This window comes from Solanum pennellii, chromosome 2, assembly GCF_001406875.1.
Source record: "Solanum pennellii chromosome 2, SPENNV200".
Taxonomy (NCBI): Eukaryota; Viridiplantae; Streptophyta; class Magnoliopsida; order Solanales; family Solanaceae; genus Solanum; species Solanum pennellii.
Window position 1 is genome coordinate 52,934,858 of NC_028638.1, and position 23,908 is coordinate 52,958,765.

The 23,908-nt window shown below is 34.7% G+C and overlaps 4 protein-coding genes across 11 annotated transcripts; 2 read left to right on the forward strand and 2 right to left on the reverse strand.

Annotated features, from left to right (window-relative positions):
* Positions 1-2,782: 2,782 nt before the first annotated feature.
* LOC107010781 (delta(7)-sterol-C5(6)-desaturase-like) lies at positions 2,783-3,834 on the forward strand. Its single transcript, XM_027914220.1, has 4 exons — positions 2,783-2,999; positions 3,091-3,399; positions 3,544-3,590; positions 3,691-3,834. Exons 1-4 carry the CDS (start codon positions 2,783-2,785, stop codon positions 3,832-3,834), a joined length of 717 nt encoding a protein of 238 aa, XP_027770021.1.
* A 1,728-nt stretch (positions 3,835-5,562) lies between these two features.
* Positions 5,563-13,778, forward strand: LOC107010642 (chloroplastic group IIA intron splicing facilitator CRS1, chloroplastic). 7 transcript variants are annotated; one of them, XM_027914286.1, is made up of 11 exons: positions 5,563-6,600; positions 7,414-7,888; positions 8,885-9,015; positions 10,033-10,371; positions 10,449-10,605; positions 11,092-11,381; positions 11,475-11,534; positions 11,696-11,989; positions 12,959-13,062; positions 13,128-13,330; positions 13,423-13,778. In XM_027914286.1, exons 1-8 carry the CDS (start codon positions 5,686-5,688, stop codon positions 11,735-11,737), a joined length of 2,409 nt encoding a protein of 802 aa, XP_027770087.1. In that variant the 5' UTR covers positions 5,563-5,685; the 3' UTR covers positions 11,738-11,989; positions 12,959-13,062; positions 13,128-13,330; positions 13,423-13,778. The 7 variants fall into 7 exon arrangements, with proteins under 7 accessions (XP_027770087.1, XP_027770084.1, XP_027770085.1 ...); XM_027914283.1 differs by having other exon boundaries at positions 13,433-13,778; XM_027914284.1 differs by having other exon boundaries at positions 13,463-13,778.
* Positions 13,779-13,836: 58 nt separating this feature from the next.
* LOC107010643 (LEAF RUST 10 DISEASE-RESISTANCE LOCUS RECEPTOR-LIKE PROTEIN KINASE-like 2.4) lies at positions 13,837-16,506 on the reverse strand. Of its 2 annotated transcripts, XM_015209926.2 has the most exons (3): positions 15,502-16,502; positions 15,150-15,179; positions 13,837-15,080 (listed from the first exon to the last, which is right to left on the reverse strand). In XM_015209926.2, the coding sequence occupies exons 1-3, from the start codon at positions 16,286-16,288 to the stop codon at positions 13,933-13,935; spliced, it is 1,965 nt and encodes a 654-aa protein (XP_015065412.1). In that variant the 5' UTR covers positions 16,289-16,502; the 3' UTR covers positions 13,837-13,932. The 2 variants fall into 2 exon arrangements, with proteins under 2 accessions (XP_015065412.1, XP_015065413.1); XM_015209927.2 differs by lacking the exon at positions 15,150-15,179 and having other exon boundaries at positions 15,502-16,506.
* Positions 16,507-17,360: 854 nt separating this feature from the next.
* LOC107010647 (alpha/beta hydrolase domain-containing protein 17B) lies at positions 17,361-23,249 on the reverse strand. Its single transcript, XM_015209938.2, has 5 exons — positions 22,717-23,249; positions 21,596-21,632; positions 18,585-18,821; positions 18,450-18,497; positions 17,361-18,156 (listed from the first exon to the last, which is right to left on the reverse strand). The coding sequence occupies exons 1-5, from the start codon at positions 23,010-23,012 to the stop codon at positions 17,755-17,757; spliced, it is 1,020 nt and encodes a 339-aa protein (XP_015065424.1). The 5' UTR covers positions 23,013-23,249; the 3' UTR covers positions 17,361-17,754.
* Positions 23,250-23,908: the final 659 nt, after the last annotated feature.

A 23,908-nucleotide genomic window follows, 5' to 3' on the forward strand; every position in this document is an offset into this window, starting at 1 on the left:
AAAATTTCAATTGGAGATATAGCTTGTCCCGCCCTATTTCAATGGCCGTCCTATCGTGAACCCTAATAGCTGTGGTATAGTTGTTCAAAAAGAAATTACATTTAATATATAATCTTAAAAAATTAACATGCGATCTCAAAGTAATTTATTTTAAATCTAAATTAAGTTTCTTGTTTAAAAATAATAATAAGGAAAACACGTGTTATGACTATGACTAAATGTGCTTTCAACTTTAATCTGAACCTCACATGTTAAATAGACGTTAACTCTCAATCGTAGCCATATTAATGAAGTATGTTAACATGAATTCAATTTAAGGTTTTAACAAAATTTAAAATTTTACAAAATTAAATAATATGAGGCAAGATATTAAAGGGAAAAGGATCAGATATACCCCTCAACTTTGTCATTTGGAGCTGATATACCCCTTGTTATGAAAGTGGCTCATATATACCCCTACTTATAAACAAATGGATCACATATACCCTTTTCCTAACGAAAATTGAAAATAATAATAATTTTAATCTAATTTTTTATTATTTTTTTCTAAAAAATATAATCCCATATGAGTAGAATTAATCCTCGTCAAACATATTTTTTTTATTTTAATGAATAACTTAGAATTATTATTTTTGATGATCAAATTTATTAAAGTTTCACTAATATTCTTGTAAAACTTATTGTAGATGACCATTTTTTTTCTTCTAATACAAAAATTAAATTACAATATAGACATAAAAAATAGTTTTAAATATTTTTTCTTTACACTAAGGAATGAAAGAAAAAAATAAGAATAAGAAACTCAAATAATTATAATAAAATAAGTAAAAAAAAATAATTTATGTATGAAAAAAATTGAAATATACCTTGAACTTTGATAAAAGAATCATATAAATCCCTAAATAAATTTTTTTAAAAAAATAAAAGTAAAAAATATAAATTTAAAACTAATTATTTAAAATTCCGTTAAATGAAGGGTATATTTGAGCTATTTTGTAACGGCAGGGGTATATGTGAGCCGTTTGTATAACGATAAGGGTATATATGAGCCACTTTTATAACGAGGGGTATATCAGCTCCAAATGACAAAGTTGAGGGGTATATCAGACCCTTTTCCCGATATTAAAAAACAAAATTTTGATGGAAAAAGATAAATTGTCCTGTTCTATTTCATTTAGTACGACTCCATTGCCAAACCTAATAACATTCGAGAGAAACTAAGAGTTAATACCTTTGATGGTCAATCACTATCAATTGTTTTTACAGAAAGTCACTCAACTTTTATTTTCAACTCAAAAGTCACTCAACTATGACTTCTTTGCATAGAAAGTCACTCAACTTTCATTTTCAACTTAAAAATCACTCAACGATGACTCATTTGCACAGAAAGTCATTCATTCTATTTAATTGTTTTTCATTAAAATTTAGTGACAAGAAATTTTAATTATTAACCAAAATTTTAAGAATCAAATATATATATATCAATTTAATGACCCGCTCATTTAATCCAACCTGCTAAAAATATAATATTACACATTTTATTTTATCATCAATTCCCTAAAAAATTTAATGATCCGCTCATTTAATCTCCCTTGTCTCCCACATTCTTTTAGCGAATTAATGGTAAATAAAATGTTCAATATTTAATGGAGAATGATTTAGGGAACTACTGGTAAAATAAAATATTCAATATTATAATTTTAGCGGGTTGGATTAAATGGAGCGGATCATTAAATGGGTATTCAATTCTTAAAATTTTGTTAATAATTAAAATTCTACGTCACTAAATTTTAATAAAAAATAATTAAATAGGTTGAGTGACTTTTTGTGCAAATAAGTCATAGTTGAGTGACTTTTGAGTTGAAAGTGAAAGTTGAGTGACTTTCTTTGCAAAGAAGTTATAACTGAGTGACTTTTGAGTTGAAAATGAAAGTTGAGTAACTTTCTGATTCTGTGAAAACAATTGATAGTTGAGTGATCATCAAAGTTATTAACTCGAGAAACTAACCAATGTAATCTTAAATTAATTAAATATATCCTACATTTCAGATCCAACCTTATTTCTCTTTTTTTTTTTGCGCATTTGATTTTTGGTTTAATTGTACTATTTGATTTGGATTTTTTTATTTTTAGTTTTGTAAAAGTCTAATCCAATTCAAATAAAAAGAATTGATTTGGTTTGATTTTCCTTTATTCAATTTGGTTATTCGATTTTGTCAATAATTGATAACATAACCAAAGCTATATTTGTAATTTGAAAAAATAACTCCTTCCATTCATTTTAGTTGTTATGTTGCTTTCTAAAAGTAAATTTGATTAAATTTCAAAGATTATTTTCATTTTATATTTTTTTAAAAAATTTAGATATTTAAAAATTATACAAAAATTTGTATAAATTGCAACTTTTATATAACAATATGATGAAAAAATACATAATATTAGTCAAAGTTCTTATCATTTGAATGAGAAAAAAAACCCATAACAAGTAAAAGTGTACGGAGGGAGTAATATGATATTATTTCCAATAATTAATATTTTTAGGTTCTCAAAAATAATTCAGAGAACAAATACTAATTAATATTAAAAATAAAATGAAGACAAAAAGAGTAATCCATTTTCATTATAAATAGTGCCAGCACATATTGTGATATCGCCGTAGACCCACACCCATTTCTTCTCACTCGCTCTCTCCCCAAAGTTCCGGCGGAGTATCACTGCCGGAGCTTGGTAAAACGCAATCCGACCCTGACATTTTTCTCTTTTCCCGATCATACCGTCGGAAATGGAGGATTACTTGAAGGTGTTTGTGGAGGAGACATCGTTTTACAATCGTCTCGTTTTAGGTACACTGTTGCCGGAATCATGGTGGGGACCACTTCCTCACTTGCTTCAAGGATGGCTCCGTAACTACATTGGCGCTCTTCTAATTTACTTCATCTCCGCTTCCCTTTGCTCTTTCTACGTCTATCACTTGAAGCGCAATCTCTATATTCCCAAAGGTCTGTTAAATAATGCTCAAATATGCAATCAAAGGTTAAAAGTTTAGCTCATATATGTCAATTTTTGGGCCGATGAACATTTTGATTGCAGATGAGGCCATACTATCAAAGCAAGCAATGGTGTTGCAGATATCAGTTGCCATGAAAGCTATGCCTTGGTACTGTGTACTTCCATCATTTTCTGTGTACTTAATTGAAAATGGATGGAATAAATGTTTTGCAAGAATAAGTGATGTTGGATGGCTTACCTACTTCATCAAATCATCTATTTATCTTGTAATAATTGAGTTTGGAATCTATTGGATGCATAGATTAATGCATGACATAAAACGTCTCTACAAATATCTGCATTCTACTCATCATATTTACAACAAGCAAAACACACTTTCACCGTTTGCTGGTAAGCACTTATCAACTCTAGTATGAAAATCCATAGGAAACTTATTTTTCTGCAAATTCCCCAAAAAAATCCCCGTAAAATTCACACTTTTCTCGTAATATTTCTTTCTTTTTGTAATTCTAAATGATGAATTGATCATGTCAGGAATGGCACTGCACCCATTGGATGGAGTACTGGAGGCGATGCCACAGGTCGTAGCTCTATTCATTGTGCCAATGCATTTCGCTACACACATAGGGCTCTTATTTATTGATACGTTCTGCTAATATTCATGACTGCATACATGGGAAGGTGTGGCCTGTAACGGGTGCTGGCTATCATACAATTCATCATACAACATATCGACATAATTATGGTCATTACACAATATGGATGGACTGGATGTTTGGGACTCTTAGTCATCCTGTTGATGAACAGGATGACAAGAAAATGTAATGACTGAAAACAGTTGATTATCTTTTCTTCCTTGTGTTTAATTATAAGCAATAAGACAATTTGTGAAGTTATTTGAATTTACGAGAGATATTAGTTAACGATATAGTGCATCTATCGTACATAAGTAAGAGAAAATAAAAGGCATACTACCTAAATCTGTCCTTTAATTTAGTCTTATTTTATATTTATGTCTTTCAACTTTGAGTATGCACAAATAAGCATTTAAACTTGTATAAACTTGAACAAGTAGATACACAAGTTCTACGTGACATGATACACGTTGAACACCACATATAACATGTAGAATGCCATGTTAAACCATTTTGGTCCTTGATATATTTTATTCGATTGAAATGTTAAGAAATGTGACCATTTCAGTCATCAATGTATTTCATTCGATTGAGATGGTTCTGTATAACATATAGTAAACACATTTTATAATACATCGAGAACCATTTCAATAAAGTGAATACATTAAGGACTAAAATAAACACATTTCTTATACATTAAAAACTATTTCACTCAAATAAAACATATTGAGGACCAAAATAAAGCATTATCCATACTAAAAGGACCATTTTGGTCATTTTCTCACCACAAATATTATATGTTATAGGGAACACATGTAATTTCTTTGGGTTTTAATATTAGAAGCACAATGATGTTTGATCGGTTTTATTGGATCATCAAAACTTGTCTACACATATTATTCAAATTAATGAAAAAAAAATTCCAACGTTATAAGAACATGAATTTTGGTATTTGTAAGTCATATTTAAATAATAATAATATATCATCAATTTTAAATACTTATAAATATATGCATTATATGCATTAAAAATAATATTGATATACAAATCACCCATCAATATTAACTTACATCAATTAATCATAAATTGTATAATGAATCAATAAAATTTGTAAGTATATATGATTTCAAAGCATCTAATTAATTATTTCTTCATAATTAATTGATCTTATTATTTGATTATATAATATATAATTTATTGATGTAAGTTGATATTCAAAAGTGATTCATATATTAATATTTTTGAATATATGTGTTATTCAAAATTGATGACATTATGGTAAGTTTTTAAAAACTATTTCTTCGTAGCATAAAGAATTTAATTATGATAAAAAATCTTAAGTATGAAAATTTCTTTTTAATAAACTAATATATGTTTTTAAAAAATATTAAGATCATTATTTTAGTTAACTTGATCCTGAAATAGCTTTTTTTTTTCCACAATCTTCAAAAGCGAGAATAAGTTGCTATTTCTCAGAAGAGTTGCCATAAAGTCACCTTGAACATTATCATTACAGAAAAGTTAGAAAAATACACAAAAATCAATCCTAGTCAAAGTAAAGCTTTCACACAACAGTTGAAGTACTGAAAATAGAATTTAGTTTTATCCAATTAGAAGATGTCACGTAATAAATGATAATAAAATTAATTAAAAAAAAAAGTTGTTAATTTTAAGAATAAAAATGGATCAATAAAATAGACTGAAGGATATTTTTAGCCTAATAAATGAATGAAAAATATTTGAATCTTTTTCAAATAATTTAAATATATTTTTGACACTTTTCTATTTAGGAAATTAACTCTATAAATACACGGATGATATTAATATCAGATACCCTAGATAAAACTTTAATATAAAATACACGGGATAAATATTTGATTTATATATTATATATATATATAAAATTATGAAATATCAAGAGAGAGGGAAGCTAAAAAATCAGTTGATTATTTGTTTATTTAATAGTGTGCTTTGTGTTGTTTCCTCATTCTTCTTGATAAAACTTGGAAACTGGTGAGAGCTTAGCGAATTCAACATATCCATGTCTGCTACTTTACTTGTCGCTCCCAATTCGAATACCCTCTGTTGTCACCATGCCAATTCGTTTATCAACAAAAAAACTCTTCTTTTTTCCAAATCTTTCAATTCTAAATTTACCACCTTTTCCTCTCAATCCAATGATAATAATAATCCCATCAAGAACGTGGAGCAATGCAATCTTGAATTTGAAAATCAAGATTATGGGTCATCAAGTTCAGGAATTAAAGGCCCTACTGCTCCATGGATGAGGGGTCCTCTTCTTCTTGAACCTAATCAAGTTTTGGACTTATCCAAATCAAGAAAAAAGAAAGATAACAATTTGGCTAAAACCCAAAACCCTAATGATGCACTTTCTGGTAAAGTTAGTGGAGGAAGAGGTAAAAAAGCAATGAAGATGATTTATCAAGGAATTGATAAACTCCAAGAAACGCAAATTGGGGAATGTACACAGGTGGAAACTGATGTGAAGGTTGAATTTCAGTTCCCACCAGGATCTTTATCTGAATGGGGAGATGTGAGTTATGAAATTGAGGAGAAAAACCCATATGGGGAGGAGGACAATGTGGAAAGCCTCGAGGGAGTGGAATTTGGTGTTTTATCGAGAGAAGGGGAAGGAAGAGGGAGTAGAAAAAGTGGGGCGAGAATGCCATGGGAGAGTGAGGAGAGAATTGTGTATAGGAGAATGAAGAAGGAGAAAGTTGTCATGACTGCAGAGTCGAATCTTGATGCAATGTTGCTTGAGAGATTGAAGGGTGAGGCTGCAAGGATTCAGAAGTGGGTGAAGGTTAAGAAAGCAGGAGTTACCCGAACTGTTGTTGATCAAATTCAATTTATTTGGAAGAATAATGAACTTGCAATGCTCAAATTTGACCTGCCTTTATGCCGTAATATGGACAGAGCTCGAGAAATTGTCGAGGTTTGTCTATAAACACCGTATTATCTATGATCATATGTCCGTATATAAGCTTTCTATATTTTGTGCTTTGTAGGGTAAAAAGAACTTGCAGAGGAACCTTTTCATTTTCTGACATTATATTTTGTTTTCTGATCCTGCTATAACATATTTGTATGTTTGAGATATATAATGGTATTGAGTTGCGGTGTGGTTTCATTATCAAGCAAATATCCGTTGTCAAGAATTCTCATGTTCACGAATGTCATCTAGTAATGCAGTATTCTTAAAGAGACTAATTCCTCTTATACATCAAACCAAAGTCAATACCGTTAGTGTTTTAAAATACTTCTAGTCCCTCTTTGATTGAGTGGAGTCTTTTTTTAATCTAGGAAAGAAGAAAGTGATTTCGGGCTTTGGTTTTAGGACTACCAGAACTGATTTTTAGCTGTCTTGGATGCTGGTAAAAGTGCTTGCTTCATGCAATCAGTTTCTGTATTCAAAATTCTTATGATTTGTTCGCTCAAGGGGTCATAGTTGTGAATCCTCAAACAAGTCTAGTCCATCTAACAAGTTGGTAACTTCGCGTTGGAACTGTTCCCTTTTTCAGGGAAACCGCTTTTACTGTTTATATTAAGCATGACGGGACAAGTTGTCCTGTTGGATGCTCCTCTTTATGTAGTTTCAGTTCTCTATTGTATCTAATAAACCAGTGCTCACTGTTCCTAAATAATACTAACATGGTTTCTAGTAGTTATTTCTCATAAGTGTAGAGGATACTTGGTTAAGTTTCTGTCCTTTTTGATAGAATTGTGTGTTATTCCTTTTGTACTGCAGATGAAGACTGGAGGCTTTGTTGTTTGGATGAAGCAAAATGCTCTGGTTGTTTATAGAGGATGTAGCTATACTATACAACAAAAGGAGCTACAGCATGATTTTCTATGTAGTCACCAGAACCCTTCTTTTACTGAAAATATTGAAGAGACAAGTATTTTCTCACCATTGAACTTAAGTGGGAGCAGTGAAGATGAAATGATAAGTGTTGGAAACTCAGAAGAGGATAGCCTAGTAATGAATGAGTCACTTTATGAGAGGGAAGCTAATAGATTGTTGGATGACTTAGGACCTCGTTATGTTGATTGGTGGTGGCCAAAGCCTTTGCCTGTGGATGCGGATTTACTTCCTGAAGTAGTTCCTGGATTTAAGCCACCATTTAGACTTTGCCCACCACGTTCAAGATCAAAGCTGACAGATGATGAACTTACACAATTAAGGAAACTTGCTCGTTCTTTGCCAACTCATTTTGTCCTTGGTAGGTTTCTCATCTTGATGATCATATCTTGTGCAGATGAATTGCTCCAGTAATTCTATTCTACATATGTTTCCTGCTTGTGTATATCGTGGGTTGCTATACTGTCTCGATTGATAATTTGGACTTGAGTCATATTTATCATTGAGAATATTCCTGTTATGTAACTGTAGTTTGCTTGTTGTATGATGTTTGTACGTGGATATTATGCCATTTATGTTCATGTCAAGAAAGGAAAAATGCCAGGTGGTGCATTAACAGTGGTATATGCTTCTTCTGAGTTTGACTGTCTAGACATTTAAAAAGTGGACATGTAACATCCTAAGCTAATTAGGAAAGTGGGTTCCTTTTGTGAAAGAAGACAGAACATCTTAATCAGATCTTTGACGGTACTTGTCATTTGCAAGTTTTTTGTCGTAAGGGACTCCTTTTTTCCACTCTGCATATATGAGGGTCAAAATTCATCTTTACCCAAGACTTGTTTAAATATTGATTCTTACATATTCTTGATGTAAGAGTTTGTGACTTGGGATTGCTTTTATGTAATTCTCAGAGGTTTATATTTGGTTTATATTTTACTCCCTGAACACAGCTTTCCCCCGAAAATTTGGTCAAATTGCCCCGAGGAATTAAACTGGTCATATTGCCTTAGAAATTAAAATGGTCAAATTTGCATGGAGATAGTAGATAAATATATCAAAATGATCTACCTTTTACACCTCTTGAGGTAACTCTTGAGGTTAAAGAGAAACAAGTCAGATCCCTCCATTCACCCTTGTCTCTAGAACACTATACATGTACACTCTCGTCTGTTGCTAGGTCTTTGCTGCACATGAATAATAAATTAGCTAATTGTATTTATTTGACATTTTTTATCGTGGATCATTTGATGAAAGTTTTGAGCACCCATTTTGATGCAATTGTTTATGCACCTTGTGCAACTCTATGACTATGTTTGTCCTGTTTGAGATAGTTTATTTTTCATGACATGACATGAAGGGAGAAACAGAAAACTGCAAGGCTTGGCAGCAGCACTCGTAAAGTTGTGGGAGAAATGTCATATAGCAAAGATAGCTTTGAAGTGGGGAATTCCAAATGCTAGCAATGAGCTAATGGCAAATGAGTTAAAGGTAAGTTAATTCAAAGCAATTTGTATTTAACATCCTTATATTTTCTCAATTAATCGCAGTCAACGTCTTGAGCAATAGATGAGTCTGTCTTAATAGCTAGCTAGCTTGTTCTATGGTTACATGGCATCAGTTATATTTCTATGCATCTTAGTAGAGTAGAAAATGGGAGGAGAAGAGCTGCTAACTGCCCACTGTTTCATATAAACTATCTTGTCTTTATATTGTGGTAGATAGTAGAATAAAAAAGGTACTACTCTTCAGTCTGAAACCCTATTTTGATTCTATATGAAATTAAAAATGGAAGTAAGGGCAGAGCAGGGTCTGGCGAGGCGTTAAGTTTTTCAATTTTAAAGTTGCTCACTTTCAATACCCATTTGTATCCTCCTAATGTTCTCAGTTCTTCCTATTCATACATAATAATCAGTTTTAACTAGTGCGCCAGGGATGCAGCCTAGAACCCAATGACTTGGGTGAAAAAGTGCTGGGTCATTTCTTCCCATCAGATTATGGCAAGAACTTACCATGATTGCGCCTTGTCCTATGCTATTAGTTCTTCTTTTGCAGAACAGAAATAATTTAGGATTGAATTCCCTACGGAAATTGCAAAATTAAAAGAGGACTTAGCAGCTAATATACATGGCTTCAAAGCTTTGTTGGTGAATGTGTCAGGGCACTGGTGCCAGAGTTGAGCTTAGGAAGCTTGGTGTGAATGTTTCAGCGAAGTCTATTTTCATTAAGATTATGAATGTTGGGAGTGTATCATAGTAAACAATTGTGTGGTGTTGAAAACGCTTCGACAACTGGAAAAAGCTCAAGTGTCTGGATGGTGTTTGGTGGAAATGTTATTCAAGCTACAGAATCTAGTCTCTTTTAGCTACAAAATTTCCATAGTGCTCTAGTGGGCCTTCTAAGCAGTGTCAGAAGCAAAATAAAAGAAAAGGTTGGGCACATTGGCTAGATCAGCGGCTTTGCCCTTAAGATTCTGATAAAATGCTCAACTCTTTTTTTTTTTTGCAGTATCTTACAGGAGGAGTCCTTTTATTGCGGAATAAGTTCTTTATAATCCTATACAGAGGCAAGGATTTTCTCCCTTCTCAAGTTGCAAAACTTGTAGCTGAAAGGGAGGTGGAGCTCACAAGATGTCAGCTTGAGGAAGAAGTTGCACGATTCAAAGCGATTGAAACTCTTCCAATCACTATGGAAGCATCAATGAGCAGTAGTATTGTTGGGACTTTATCAGAATTCCAGACAATTGCAGAACCTGGAAAGGAGAAATCTGAGGTTGCAGTTCAATTGATGTCTGAAAAGGAAAGATTAGAAAAAGAAGTGAGGAATCAACAGCACAGCCTTTACATTGTAAGATATCAGCTATTCATTTTTCACTTTCATTGTTTTAAGAAGCAAATGAACCACTGCCCTACTCTATTATGCAGCTCAAGAAGAAGATTGAAAAATCATCTATAGCACTGGGAAAGCTAAATGCTGCCTGGAGACCTGCCAAAGAGGATGATGATAAAGAAATCTTAACACAGGAAGAAAGACGATCTCTTAGGCAGATAGGATTGAAGATGGACAGGAGTTTAGTTCTTGGTGAGCAAATTTTTGCGCTATTTTCCTCTCTTCTCTTTCTTGGTCAAACTATAAAAACTGTAGCTGAGTTGCAATCGAAACTTGAGAGTCTTCTACAGATATATTGTCTGTTATCTACTCGGATTCTGAAATTTCTGTTATGATTACACATCTTAAATAGTTCCACAGAGAAATGAACTATTATTTGTCATATTCCCTAGTTGGACTTGTATAAACAAACTGCTTTCCTCAATATTATTCACGGCTGGATAACAATGCTTCAACCCGAGCTAGTTGAGCCAACTATATTAATCCTTCATATCAATTCTGTTTTATTCAGATCCATTTCATTCCAATATTCGACAACAATACCTTTGTCTGATAACTACTGATTGCTCAAAATTTTAGGATCTTAAAATATTGAGAAAGTTTTCAGTTCTGCTCTATGATAAAACTAGTTTCTGATCACTTGGTCACCTCAAATCTACTTTCTCAATTTCTCTTCAGGGAGACGTGGTGTTTTTGATGGTGTCTTAGCTGGTCTCCATCAGCATTGGAAGCACAGAGAAGTTATTAAGGTGATCACAATGCAGAAAATCTTTTCTCAGGTCATTCATACTGCAAAGCTCCTGGAGACAGAAAGTGGTGGAATACTGATTTCGGTTGACAAAATTAAAGAAGGCCATGCAATAATAATTTATCGGGGAAAGAACTACAGACGCCCAGAGTTGGTTCCTCAAAATCTTCTAAACAAAAGACAAGCTTTATGTCGGTCCCTGGAAATGCAGAGACTTGGAGTGAGTCTTCTGCGTCTTAAGGCTAATTTATTTAGTCCTTCAGTTTTGTGACTGTTATAAATCCTGGATCTCAGAATTTTGTTGTTCTTTCAGTCATTGAAGTTTTATGCAAATCAAACGGAGCAGGCAATCTCTGATCTTAAGTTGAAATTGGTAATTTCTGTCTCTTCTAAAGTTTTTCTTTGTCTACTGATTGTTTTTGCCTTCCATTTTAAAAATTAGTTGTGACCATTTCTTTGGCTTTGAAATGGTATCTCAAGTGAATCTTATCCAGTTTTATTGGCTGAAATTTGATGGATAGTTGTTTTTTGCTGGTAGAATATACAGTAAAGATTGGTCAAATGGGGGAGATCTAAAGCTTGTGGTGCAGTCATAACTACTATTGCTCTTGATTTCTGTCTTGACATGGTCTACATATATCAGCGCGAAGAGAATTCACCCATTAGCTGGTGAGTTTAAGGTCATAAATCAAGGGCTCTCAAAGCAATAGTCCTTATTTCCCCATGATACTCACCTAGCTAGCATCTTGGGATTTCACTTTTGGGATAATGTGCAACTTGGAGAAACATCAACTTTGTGATTCTCCTGATGAGACCAGAACAGTTCAGGTATCCTATTCTCTTAGCTATAAAAATATGCTGTCAATATCATGATATTTTAGCTTTGTTTTACTTCAGTTCTAGACGGATGGTTAGCAGCACTATAAATTTATTGGCTAAACTTTGCAAAAATAGTTGCCTCATAATATCTTTATTATTTTTTTGGGTTGAAGTAAGAGATGTAACTGCCTCATATTGTTTCAGCTTAATTTTGGATATGGAAAATCTGGTCTGAAATATGGAGGTTTGAATTTCTTAAGTATGAGAATGCAAAAGTTTAAGCAGCATCTAGACTTAAAGAGGTGTTGGTCTACCAAAAGTCATGCCCTTGTCGAGGCTAAGATATGGTTTTTGAGTTTTGGCAGTTAAGCTTCCAACTTTTTGTACTGAGAGTCTGATATCGATGATATCAGTGGCTTTAGAATCCCAAAAATGAGCAGAAGACCAAGATTTAAAGCGGATACTACATATCATGTGACCATGTGTTAAATAATGCAAATAGACGATAAGATGCCAAGGACTGCATCTTCTTAACAAAGCGGAGAGTTGATAAATCCTTCCACATCATGGGACTCAGCACAAGTGTGCCATGCACTGGGGTGTGCACGAATGCTTAGGAAGTTTTGATGCTCACGAAGTGAGACTTCTGTAAAATACTACTGTAGAACCATTTTGGCCTGCAAAGTTACACGGTGTTGAAAGAATCTCCAGAGATTCAAGAATTTGCTACTTTCTACTTAATTTATCCCTTGGTAGCATTTTTGCTGGATTAAGTGTGTCATTCAATAAATGTATTTATCATTTCTCTTGCTGTGTTTTCTTGTCACCCTCATTCTATCAGCAAAAATTATGTGTCAACTAGCTCAGGGTGCTTCAGTTTAGGTTTTAATAGTTCTGACGTTTTTCAATAGCTGTAGAACTAGGAGAGTCGAATTCTCAACCATGGTGTAGTTCACTTATCTGTATCTTGTGTGGCAGGATGGTGGTGGACTGCAGATGCAAGGGATTGTTAGAGTAACATTGCTAACATAACATTACATAATAGGCATATTTCAAAGGACTGATACTTGTTGCATGATCTGGTAAGGTTTAAGATTATTTTGATTAAATTCCAGAACTCAGACCTCAAGTGCCATGACTACTACAGGAAATATCTGTGGAAGCATTAAGTAGGCCCACCTCTACACTTGAAAGCAATAAAACAGACATTTGGAGGAGGGAGAAGATGAACATACTACAGGGATTTGTTCCATACAGCATGGAGTCGGTAAACATTAATTGCACTGCTGATTTTTAAGGACACTGTTCCTCCTCTCTTGCAGCAACTTTGTGATATTGTGCCAATTCCAGGTTTGAACTACTGCAGAAATGTTTTATTTTTACTCAATGGAAGATTGCATACAAAGACCTATTCTTACCACACATTGACTTTTAAAATTAAGTTCTTTTTAGCTTAACCGAGAAGTGGCAAACTCACTGCAGTAAAAGATGGTTCTGAGGCAGCATGGGTGTTTCCAGGAGGATTCGTTGTTACCATTGTGATCATCGATCCAGAGTGTAGTGCACCTATGGCTTTATCCTTCATTTACCACAAGGCTACGACCATAGGTGTTAGTGTAATTAATCAAAACAAGTGTGGTCAGGTTGTGCCTGCTCATTTATAGCAGGAGATGATACATATATAATTTGGATGCTAGCGCTAGGTATTTTACATCGGCACAAGCATTGTATGACACAGCTAGATTACTTAAACGAGTTAGAATGTTTGGTCACTGGTCAGGCCACCACAAATGTGAAATTTATGTGCTCTCTGTTTGGTACCAATTAACAATAAATTTATCAACCCATTAATAGTCTGAAAGTAATCAGTGGTGATCAAATAATATTCCCACAATCCACTAAATTGACAACACTTGCGTTATAATATACTAACAAATTTGCATCAATTGTTTTTATGTGGAAGCGATAATAGCTCCAGAAATGAACCTCCTTTCCGAGGTCGTTGATGTAAGCGACTCTGGGATGGATCTTGTTGGAGAAGTCAAGACAGGTTTTGGTGGAACTTGTAGTGATTGAAGGCTTCCTTCCAGCATTTCAACTGCCTTCTCTATTGCTGGTCGATCTGATGGCTTGGTCTGAATGCACCACAAGCCCACTAAAATCATCTTCCTTGCTACTTCTTCATCCTCTTCGTTCATGATACCTTGTAGACTTAGGTCCTTCCCCAGCTCGAGATGTTCATAGATCCAATTTGGAAAGTATACTTCACTAGTTTGGCTCATGTTAACGTTGTTTCTCACTCCAACCATCTCAAGAACAAGCATGCCGTAGCTGTAGACATCTGATTTGTGAGAGACGTGCCCAAACGCTCTAGAGAACACTTCTGGAGCAATGTATCCAGCCGTTCCCCTGGCACCTAACATTGATAGAATGCTCTCCTTTCTCTCGCACAATCTAGAGAGGCCAAAGTCAGATATTTTGGGGCAGAAATCCTGGTCCAAGAGAATGTTGTGAGGTTTTATGTCAAAGTGGACTATTCTTGTGTTGCAACCTCGGTGTAAATATTCCAAACCTCGAGCAGTCCCAACTGCGATACTGTACAATGTTGTCCATTTCAAGGAACAAGTTGTGCTAGATGGTCCACTGTTAAGAAATTTGTCCAGTGAACCGTTGGACACATACTCATAGATTAAGGCTCTCCTATTCCTTTGGTAACAAAATCCCAAAAGCCCTACTATGTTAACATGGGAAGTTCTACTTATACTGGCTACCTCATTTATATAATCTTCTCCGTCACCATTAGTTTCTGTCAGGACCTTTACAGCTACTGCACGACCATCAGGTAGTTTTCCTTTGTATACCTGACCAAATCCCCCCTTTCCTATTTTATTGCTGAATGAGGCTGTTATTTTGTTTAGATCCGAATAGCTGTACATCTTTGGAGCATGAGAACCGTAATTTCTCATAAATTCTTCAATTTTGTGATTTTGTGATTCAGTCTTCCAGCAAACCAGTTGCTTACAGGATAACCCCCGACTTCTGAGGCAATAGATGATTGGAACTGATATTATGGCCAGCACTGCGATACAAACTGCGGCAACTGCATATAGATATTGTTAATAGATCAAGTACAAATGCAGATTGAGGGAATGACACAGGGATGCTTTACCTATTGCACCTGTCGGAATCCTTACTGAACCTGCAGTGTGTGACAAAGGACTATCATGAATGAATAACTCAAGCGAAGTGAACCGTGTCACAGTTTCATGAAGGAAAAACTACAGATCGAGAGAATTTAGAAAAAAAGAGTGATTTGATGAATGACTCATTCAGAATCCAGAAGAGTCACCATGAAAAGAGTGATAGTAACTAATTTAAGATACATAAGGTATACGCTTGAGTATGTAGAAATTCGCTGTTTTATTCAAAGTCTAAGTTGGGACAAGATACTTTCTCCTACAACTTGTCTTCAAGTGATTCTGGTAGTAGTAAATTATGAAGATTTGTAGAGGAAAGATTACCGGGTAAGTCTCTGCGTACGTCGTTGCAGTCGTTTGAAGGAGTACCATTTTCACAATGGCAAGTAAAGTCTCCAGAATCTGGATTGGATCCACATCTTCCACCTGACCTATGGCATTGTTGGCACTTTGAATCAATAGTTGCCGTCCAGTTTACTGAAAACCCGCCAGCAATGGCTTTTCTCAGAAAAGCCACGGAAGCTGTAGGACTGGCTAATGCCACAGCATTCGTTTGATTGACCCTAGCTATTATTTCTTTCTGACATGTCACCAGGCTAAGGTCGAAGGGAACGTTGATCAGCGTATATATACCAAATATACTGCTATTGCTATTGCAATTAAACCTATTTGGAGACGAAGCTGGTAACTGCAAACCAGGGCGGACGGTGCAGCCCAAATACAGAGTAATATTTAGGTCACTCGAAACATAGCTGAAAGTGTTTAAATCAAAGGAAGCATTCTTAGGATTAGCCAAACAAATATTACTCAGTAAATCATCCCGAGCCAGTGTTACAATTCGATTAGGGGTGTTGATATCTATCACTTCGTATCTTGTTGATTCCATAGTAATTTTGGGGATGTTACTTTCGCACTTGATCTCAAAACTTGGATGCCCACAATACTCTGGTTTACTCCCTCCCCAAAAAGGGTAAACTATATCCATGCTGCCGCAGCGAAACGGCTCACCACAACTACCGTATCGTTGGTCATCTTGACCGAGGGATACGGGCATATGGAGATAAGATAGAATGATAAACAAAATGACAGTTGTGTGGAGATCTGAGAGCATTTTTTGGGAGCAAATTCAGTCCTTTTTTTTTTTTTAATTTGCCTTTTAAAACTGCTAATACTTGCACTTGACAGGAGTACATTGTCGACTTCTCATATCTTTGTTGTAACAATCAAAGTGAAGCATTGACTCTTGGGAGTATGACTTGGTCTAAGTTGGCTGTAAAACCGTTTGAACATTACTTTTACAACACAACATATCCCAAGGGACCCAACTGAAATAACCTACCAAAGCGGTTTGGAAAAAATCATACCAAGAAAAGAGCGCCCTGCAAATAATAGGAGATACACTAGATAATATAAATTCTCATTCACTTTTTTTTGTACATGAATCAATTTGATGCACATTGGGTAGAACGCAGGTGCATTAATTGGTGAACTCGATGCTTTTTTGGCTACTATAGGACTCAAATTTCTTGCGCTTAACACACACATATATATATCACTCTTTATCACTGGACCAAATCCCTAAGACTGAGCGAAGGTTTATTCGATAAAGCTAAAACTGTTAAATTCGAACAACCAAAACCATAAAAAAATTTGCTAAGGAAATATTTTCTTGACAGTAAAATTACTCGGTAAACAGAGGTCCTAAATTGTCATTTTCTCTCCAGCTTAGTAGTCAATAAATATGACTCGTTCAAAAAATCAAGAACAATAAAAGAGAAAAAACCGTAGGTTGATTTATCTGTAACTTGTACCAAAGTTTCCAACGCGCGGTGACCCGTCACCATCTCCACCTCTCTCTTTGTATGATTGTAATTCATTAGACTATTGGCAATAATGATATTTGGAACAAAATCAACTACTTTCAAACGCTTTATTCTGTTTCAACTTTATAAGTGAACTTCACATAACTTCCACGAAAAGAAAAGGAAGCAACATAGACCAACTCTTTAAAGGAGGTACGGGAACACACTACAACTGTTCCAATGGTGTACATATTTCTTACTCTTTATAGCTAGTCACCAGCCTTTGACATATCATGTTGATGCCATGGAAGAGTCCTGGGAGATGACGGAAATATGACACTAGAGGTGTAGTTAACTACCTTGAGCAATATCATACAGCTAAAGGAGAAAAGAAGAAGAGATTTTGTTACGAAAATATGGAACGAATTTCCTTAGCAAACAGTTACACACAGGTGATGATACATGCAAGAGCTTCTGACACTACAGTTGCACATCTTGCATAATATACAAGTATGGAAGCTCATATGAGTATAAAACTACAAGCTTTTCATGTCAAAATGTTACATTTGTTTATACAGGGGAAAAAGGGATGCACTACTTACTTTATTTCTTCGGCACCACTTTATATCTTGATGGCACAGATAACTCAACCATTTACACCTACAATTATGCTCACAGGAACTGCAGTTAATGCTCATCCCTTGTTTGCATAAACAGACACATGTTAACTTCTCGGGTGATTAATTAATGGTGTTTTCCCTCTGTAATTTAGGAATCACCACACTAAGCCCTTTCTTCTCCTAAACCTGTCAACACGATCTGTGCTCATCCGCGACTTCTCAGGTTTGTTTGACTTCTTAGTCTTTTCAAGTCGACTATCCAAACTGTTCCTTGAAATTTCAGGAAGATCAGGTTTCAGGTCAAACGTGTCGGTGGTACCACTTTCGGCAGGTTTACTCTGATTTTCAGACTCTGTTGATGCTTTCTGGGGGCCATTAGCAGCAGGCTTCGGTTTGCCAAGACCAAGAACAAATTTCTTTAGATGTTTGATATACTCTGGGTAAAGTTCAAGATTGCAGTGTCCACCTCCATTTATCCATAAAGGTTCATATTTTTCTTTACAGAGCTCCCACAGCTGTTTCCCATGGGAGTAGTCAACAACTTCATCCGCTGTTCCCTATACACGTGTTAAAATTCTTTGAGTAAAATGTTCAAAAACAGAACCTTTGGGAGGTACAAGGCAGAAAGGGTCTAAAGTAGTTTATTAACAGGTAAAGAATTAGAATCGTTGGGAGGTACAAACACATAAAGGATCTACAGTTATTAAATTAACCAGTAACAAGACAGTTGCCCCGCCCATCAATCCCGGACCCATCTATACTGTGAGGTATTTGTAAATAGATTGAATTTGGAAAGAGATTGCTAATTATGGAATAGAAGGATAAAACATTGGAAAAGAAGGAAACTTACATGAATGACGAGAACCGGACAATTCACTGCACTAATCTTGTCAATGTTCTGAAATTAATTGGAGTAATGGAATCAGATTTTACAAGTGGAGATGGAAAAAGAATTACGTACAGATAACCACTGAGAGTGTTTTACCTTGTATATGTCAAACCAATATGTCCGCTTGACAGGGTACAAAACTCTTACACCAGACAATATTGGACTATGTAAAACAACACCTCGTAAATTGGGTACTCGTGATGCAAGATCAACAGTTGGGCCACTGCCAACAGATTGACCATAGATTATTAGCTGTTCATCTTTGACCTCATATTGCTCCTTTAAGCATTTATATACTGCATCAATGTCCGCGTACGTATTACATTCAGATGGCTGTTTCAGAGAAAGGATGATTTCATTATAATTTAAACAGCAAACGGCAACAACGGAATAGACCCATATGAATACCAAATGAGTTCCTAGAGCAAGCAATGAATGAAAAATCCAAGATTACGAACTGAAACTTTCTTATATACCTGTTTCAGGTCTCAAACAAACTTGTTAATAACATTAAGCAGAAAACTATATAAAGAAAGATTAAGATGTTTTGATGCACAAAGCAACATTCTAATTAAAGTTTGACCAGTGTTGTCAAAAGTGCACTTAGCCCTGAAGCGAGGCTCAAAACGTGTTGAGGCGCTTTGCCTCGCTTTATATGCACTTCAGTATCTTCATCAAGGTTATAAGACATACTCTTCCTAGTCAATAAGCCTCTTGTGAAGAGGCGACACTAAACAATCAATACTTTACGTGAATTGTCTTTAACTTTTTTGTTCATATATATCCTTCATTCATGCTTATAATTATTAGCTTGAACTAATCATGTATATTTGAATTTTTCTCACTTTGCGACCTTTTTCATTATCTCACACTTTATTTGCACTTCGAGAGTTCTTTTGTGCTTTTTGCTTTAAATAACACTGAGTTCCACATGGCCAAATAAAGTACCATGGTTGCCAGCATCTAGAAACTAAAGAAATGGGGTGATAACAAAGAATTGTTTAGGTTTGGAAGCCATGCATAAGATTTAAGAATGTACAAAAACCTCGATCCAATTACAGATATAAACTTTTCCTTCTAAAAAAAAATTCTAAGGAAGTCCAACCCAAATTGGTAAAATATTAATGGCTCTAGCTCTTCCTGCATCATCAGAACTTCGACAAGGCATATGTTTTTCACCTTATCGTATGTATAGATAGTAAGCATTATCAATATTCCCTTAAAAAGATGCTTGAGGGACAACAAAATGCATACTGAAAGGTCTCCCCAAATCTGGTAAGAAAATCAAGATATGTGATGCGTGTTGCAACATATCACATACATAACGTGACAGAGGCAGAAGAAGAAAAAAAGAACAATATTTCTCTCATATATGGATTTCATGAAGGGAACTAAGCTTAAATAAAATTCCAGTCACGGTTTGTCGTGGGAGTTCACTAAATGAAGAAGTGGATGATACATCATTGATCACTGTACAAACAAGGCAAGCAAGCTCTTCCTTGAGAATTTAAAAATGAACGTTAAAGCTTTTAAGAGTTCATTGACAAACAGCTCCTGTTCTTAGACCGGTTACTGGTCAGGGTTATAGAGAATTTATGACTACACACAAGCCCATTGTCAATACTACACCTTGGCATTCCTTCCTAGGAACGAAAAACTTACCACTATAAGACAACAAAAATTAGCAGTTAAGTCCAAAAAAGTGCATTGCAGGGTTCAGATAATTTGACAGAACCAACTACGTGAACTAGTTTGGTTAGCTAGTGCTTCAAGTTGTGGTTCTAATGAGAAAGGAGAAACTAAGCTGAAGGTTAGGTAACATATGCGGTGGTACTGAAAGAGATTTGATGTGTTCTATAATATCTGCCGAGTAATCAATGCTACCTTAAAATAATCAATGTTAGTGTGTTCTTGCAAATAATGCTTTCAAATTAACGACATATTCCTTACCCAGACGCAAAAACAAAAAGAAGGTACAGAGGATAAAGGCGGAACTGGACACAGCCCACAGGTTGGGGGGCAACATAACTAAGAGAGCCAGTCCATTTTGGGCAAGACAAAATGGCTGGTAGGGGCAGTCCCGTGTCTGAGCCGATTGGTCAGACGACGACTACTTCACTTATTGGTTTAGTATTAGCTGCCTAGTCCTTGTATGTTTGCAAGTGAGCAAAAAAGAATACCATTGTCTTTATGTTTATTCGCGCATCACAAAATCGCCCAAGTGATATCCATATTAAATTTGACTTTTTGATGTTGTAAAATAGATGAAAAACCATCTGTAATAATAGAGTACAAGTAACATCCAAACTTATCGTTTGGAAATGGCTCTTTTGCATTATTAGCATCAGTTAGAGATTAATATCCCTTGGCATTATACATCGTTGTCCAAATTTGGAGTGACAAATTACTGGAGTGATTACAGAGGATAAGATATCTGTTCTCTGACATCAAATTTTGCTTCAGAGAATCTTAGGAGTTAGGAGTTTTAGACCATATAGCAACATGGGTGACAAGTGGCGTTAAATGATTAATACGAGGCCTGAAGGAGAGGTGATATAACATTGACATCAACCATGGTCTTTATACTAAACTTCCATGTAAGAAATCTAGAGAAAATGTTTTTTTTTCTTTCAATAAATAAGAAATCTACCAAAAGTGAGCAAACGAACATTTTAAGAAAGAAACCTTCAATCTTTACATGAAGGTTGCATAAAAATTTCATAAATATGATATGCCCACATATAAATCAAAACAAATATAACAATTATATAGCTCAGGGATGAGGACGTTGACACCTGGATTCTACCATATCTTAGCAACATTTACTTTTAATATTCTGAAATTTTAATGCAAGTCCAAAATGGTAAAATTTAAAGTTCTACCATCACATTCGTCCATTAACAAGTATCATTGCATGTTAGAGCTGGTTAATAAAGCCAGTTTTCAAAACAGATGTCAATTTTCTTCCTACTAATAATGTTATTATACACGTAACAAACTGAAACCGATGAAGGCCGTGAGGTTTTTCTCTTTGTCCCTGTTTTCTTTATGAAGACGGGGAACAAAAAGCTGTTAAGTATATATGACCAAGGAAGCAGGTATCTAACCTTTCCAGTTGATTGTCCATATCCAGAGTAATCATACCTAAACAAGAAACCATATGAGCAACGTCAGGAGGGTCTGAGAAATCAAACGGCAATCCTACTGTTTTTAGTTTGACATTAAAAAAGTTCTAGAATTGAAGCAAATGAAAGCTCTATTTACGAAACTAGAGAAAGACAGAGAGACCAGAGGGTTCAACCATAATATTAACTTCATCGGGGGTCTTTCAGATGCGACTCGCAATAGGTCAAATTGCACAGAAGATAGGAAATGATCACGAGTTACTAAAATCTAGTATAGAGTAAACTAGTAAAGCCAAACAAGCTGCTTGCTTGAATTGGACTCCTGGACCTCAAGCTTGGCTTTCTTCTAACGTCTACTTGTTCATCAAATTATTATCCACTAGTAATCATGTATCAACCATAGCATCAATGTTAGGAAAAGACAGCACAAAAATAACAATTTCATGACATCTCCACATTATAGGAGAGTCCGTATAAATAGCCTAATGTTAGTCGCATTTCAGAAAATTAGCACAGTGTGTAACGCAGTACAGTTTAAAACAAACAACCTCAAATTTTCTCCAATTTCGTAAAATCTCAAAAAGAATTCTAAAAGCTAGGGAAGTCATGACACGGAGTAAAAACATCATGTCATTATCACCTTATGAGAGAATCAAAACATACAGCATAAAGTAAGTCATGTTTCAGAAACACATTAGACTGTGTCATGCCCAATAAATTAAAGCAAACAACTTCAAACTTTTGTAAAATCTCAACAAAATTCTCAATTTGGAGTATGTTCTACTAAAGATGTCTTATTTCTGCTCAACTAAATGTCTTGGCCAAAAAAAATGTTTAAGTATTTTACTCCCAACCTTTGCTCTTATTCAAGAAAAAAAAAAGTGATCCAACTATGGAAGTTACAAATTCTCAATTACTGCATAAGGTGTCTTTCCAATTGCTAGATTCAAGAAAAAGAACAAAAAAAAAAGTTTAAAACAGAATTAGGACTTAAGAGAGAAAAAAAAAAGATAAGCTTTAACTCAGAATCAGATAACGGAAACAAAATTGAGAAACTAGGAAATAAAATTGTGGTAATTAAAAGGGAAGGTTAATTAAATTACCCCATGAGATTAACACGAAGACGAAGGCTCAATTCAACAAAGAGCTCAAACATCTGACCCAAATCAGCAGCATTACCATGAGAATACAGCATAGTAGCAGATGCCTTTGGATGCTTCACATGAACGGCTACGATTTCATTTCCACGGCGAGTACGAAGTTTCAAAAAGTCTACTCCATCTCTCCTAGCTACCTCAGGTATGCTAAACTTGCCGTCGTCGGGGACAACCGTGTAAGACGGCGGAGTCGGTGGGAAGAAGGCGAACTTAGCAGCGATGGAAGAAGTCACTCCTCCCATTATCTACAGTAACTTATTGTTACTGCACCAATCATAAAGCAGCCCCCTTTTCCCTTATCTGCCTCTTCAGGGCGGCGCGTGGAGGTCAAGAGAGGCGCGTGGGGGTTTGAAAAAAGGGAATATGCTACGACTAATAAAAGGTTGTTGGAGGAAGAGGGGATATATTGTATAACGTTGGAGTTTTCGGATTTTATGTGAAGACTTTATGACTCATAAGTATGGTCGTAACTCGTAAGAATTTTTTCTGTTCAATTTTATTTATCAAAATTATTTATTCGAGAATAAAGTTGCATGATTTTAATAAAAATTTAAAATAATAATTTTAAAAATTAATTAAATTTATTTCTATAAAACCAACCAGTAAAATAATAAGTTTAATTAAGAAAAGCTTAAAATAATTAATTCAAACCAAAGCATGTGAAGTAAACAATATTTATGCTAACTGTTTGGTTATCAACTTTGGATTAGAATTTTCTAACCACGATGTTATGATAACTTTAATTACCAAACCACGGAAGAAGGTGATGGAGCTTTTTGACTATTAAACTATTGTAGAAATGCACCTTAATGGACATTAATTAAACATACGTAATTTTGATTACAAATATATGTAGAAGAAAAGAAAAGAAAATGCTAGTTCAAAAAAGCACAAAATATTAATTGAAAAAAGGTACCATGAAAACAAGAATGTCATCGTCTCCCAAATACGTTTTGTGCATATCATAGACATATTCGAGGAAGAAATAGAAAAGTTGATAATTTTTAAGAGAAAGATTTTCTATTTATACATATTAAAAATGCTAAAATTCAAGGAGAATATCTAGTGAAGTAAAGGTTATTATCCTTGATCGATTAATATTATTTTTTTATTTTAATTCACTTGATATTTTTTCTTT

Bases quoted from the DNA above. Each gene is read 5' to 3' on its own strand.
- LOC107010781 (XM_027914220.1), top strand. From the start codon at position 2,783: ATGGAGGATTACTTGAAGGTGTTTGTGGAGGAGACATCGTTTTACAAT. The intron at 3,400-3,543 runs GTAAGCACTTAT...TGATCATGTCAG, and splicing joins CACACTTTCACCGTTTGCTG to GAATGGCACTGCACCCATTG. The intron at 3,591-3,690 runs GTCGTAGCTCTA...ATACATGGGAAG, and splicing joins TACTGGAGGCGATGCCACAG to GTGTGGCCTGTAACGGGTGC.
- LOC107010642 (XM_027914282.1), top strand. From the start codon at position 5,686: ATGTCTGCTACTTTACTTGTCGCTCCCAATTCGAATACCCTCTGTTGT. The intron at 6,601-7,413 runs GTTTGTCTATAA...TTTGTACTGCAG, and splicing joins GAGCTCGAGAAATTGTCGAG to ATGAAGACTGGAGGCTTTGT. The intron at 10,372-10,448 runs GTAAGATATCAG...TCTATTATGCAG, and splicing joins AACAGCACAGCCTTTACATT to CTCAAGAAGAAGATTGAAAA.
- LOC107010643 (XM_015209926.2), bottom strand. From the start codon at position 16,288: ATGCTCTCAGATCTCCACACAACTGTCATTTTGTTTATCATTCTATCT. The intron at 15,180-15,501 runs GTAATCTTTCCT...CACACACTGCAG, and splicing joins CGTACGCAGAGACTTACCCG to GTTCAGTAAGGATTCCGACA. The intron at 15,081-15,149 runs GTAAAGCATCCC...ATCTATATGCAG, and splicing joins GATTCCGACAGGTGCAATAG to TTGCCGCAGTTTGTATCGCA.
- LOC107010647 (XM_015209938.2), bottom strand. From the start codon at position 23,012: ATGGGAGGAGTGACTTCTTCCATCGCTGCTAAGTTCGCCTTCTTCCCA. The intron at 18,498-18,584 runs GTAAAACACTCT...AATTAATTTCAG, and splicing joins ATTGGTTTGACATATACAAG to AACATTGACAAGATTAGTGC. The intron at 18,157-18,449 runs GTAAGTTTCCTT...ACACGTGTATAG, and splicing joins GTCCGGTTCTCGTCATTCAT to GGAACAGCGGATGAAGTTGT.